A 401-nucleotide genomic window follows, 5' to 3' on the forward strand; every position below is an offset into this window, starting at 1 on the left:
GCTCCGGCGAGGCAGCGGGCGGTCCTCGGCGCGGGCGAGGACTACGAGGACGCCCTCTTCGGCTCGGAAAACGGGGACGCGTACACGTCCATGGGCGGGCAGGTGCAGACCAAGTGCTGGTCGCCGTAGATGTCGTCGATGCGGGCAACGGTGGGCCAGAACTTGCTCTCCGGTTTCACAAAGGGCTGCGGAGACACAAGACGGGGCTGCTGTGGGCCGTTCTGAGGGGTCTCCTCGGAGCTGCCGGTGTCGTGCCCACAGCCTGCCACGCTGCTGGCCCTCCCACCCTGAGAAGCTCAAGGCCTGCTTGCTGCGAAAGAAAGGACGGTGGGAGGCGGAGGCGGAAGGGTCGCCGGCGCCCCGCAGTCGAGGCTGCGGTGGCGGGGAGCGGCCCCTGCCCT

At 69.6% G+C, this 401-nt stretch overlaps 1 protein-coding gene across 1 annotated transcript in view; it reads right to left on the minus strand.

Moving 5' to 3' along the window:
- Nucleotides 1–6: 6 nt before the first annotated feature.
- The window catches only part of GLDC (glycine decarboxylase), a 99958-nt gene continuing 99563 nt past the window's right edge, over nt 7–401 (minus strand). Inside the window, exon 24 of the mRNA XM_021713296.1 lies at nt 7–287. Within this exon, the coding sequence (XP_021568971.1) occupies nt 42–287 (246 nt within the window). The 3' untranslated portion in view covers nt 7–41. The remainder of the gene's footprint in view (nt 288–401) is intronic.

The sequence above is a fragment of the Carlito syrichta genome, unplaced genomic scaffold, assembly GCF_000164805.1.
Source record: "Carlito syrichta isolate Samal-C Ts95f unplaced genomic scaffold, Tarsius_syrichta-2.0.1 Scaffold304428, whole genome shotgun sequence".
NCBI lineage: Eukaryota > Metazoa > Chordata > Mammalia > Primates > Tarsiidae > Carlito > Carlito syrichta.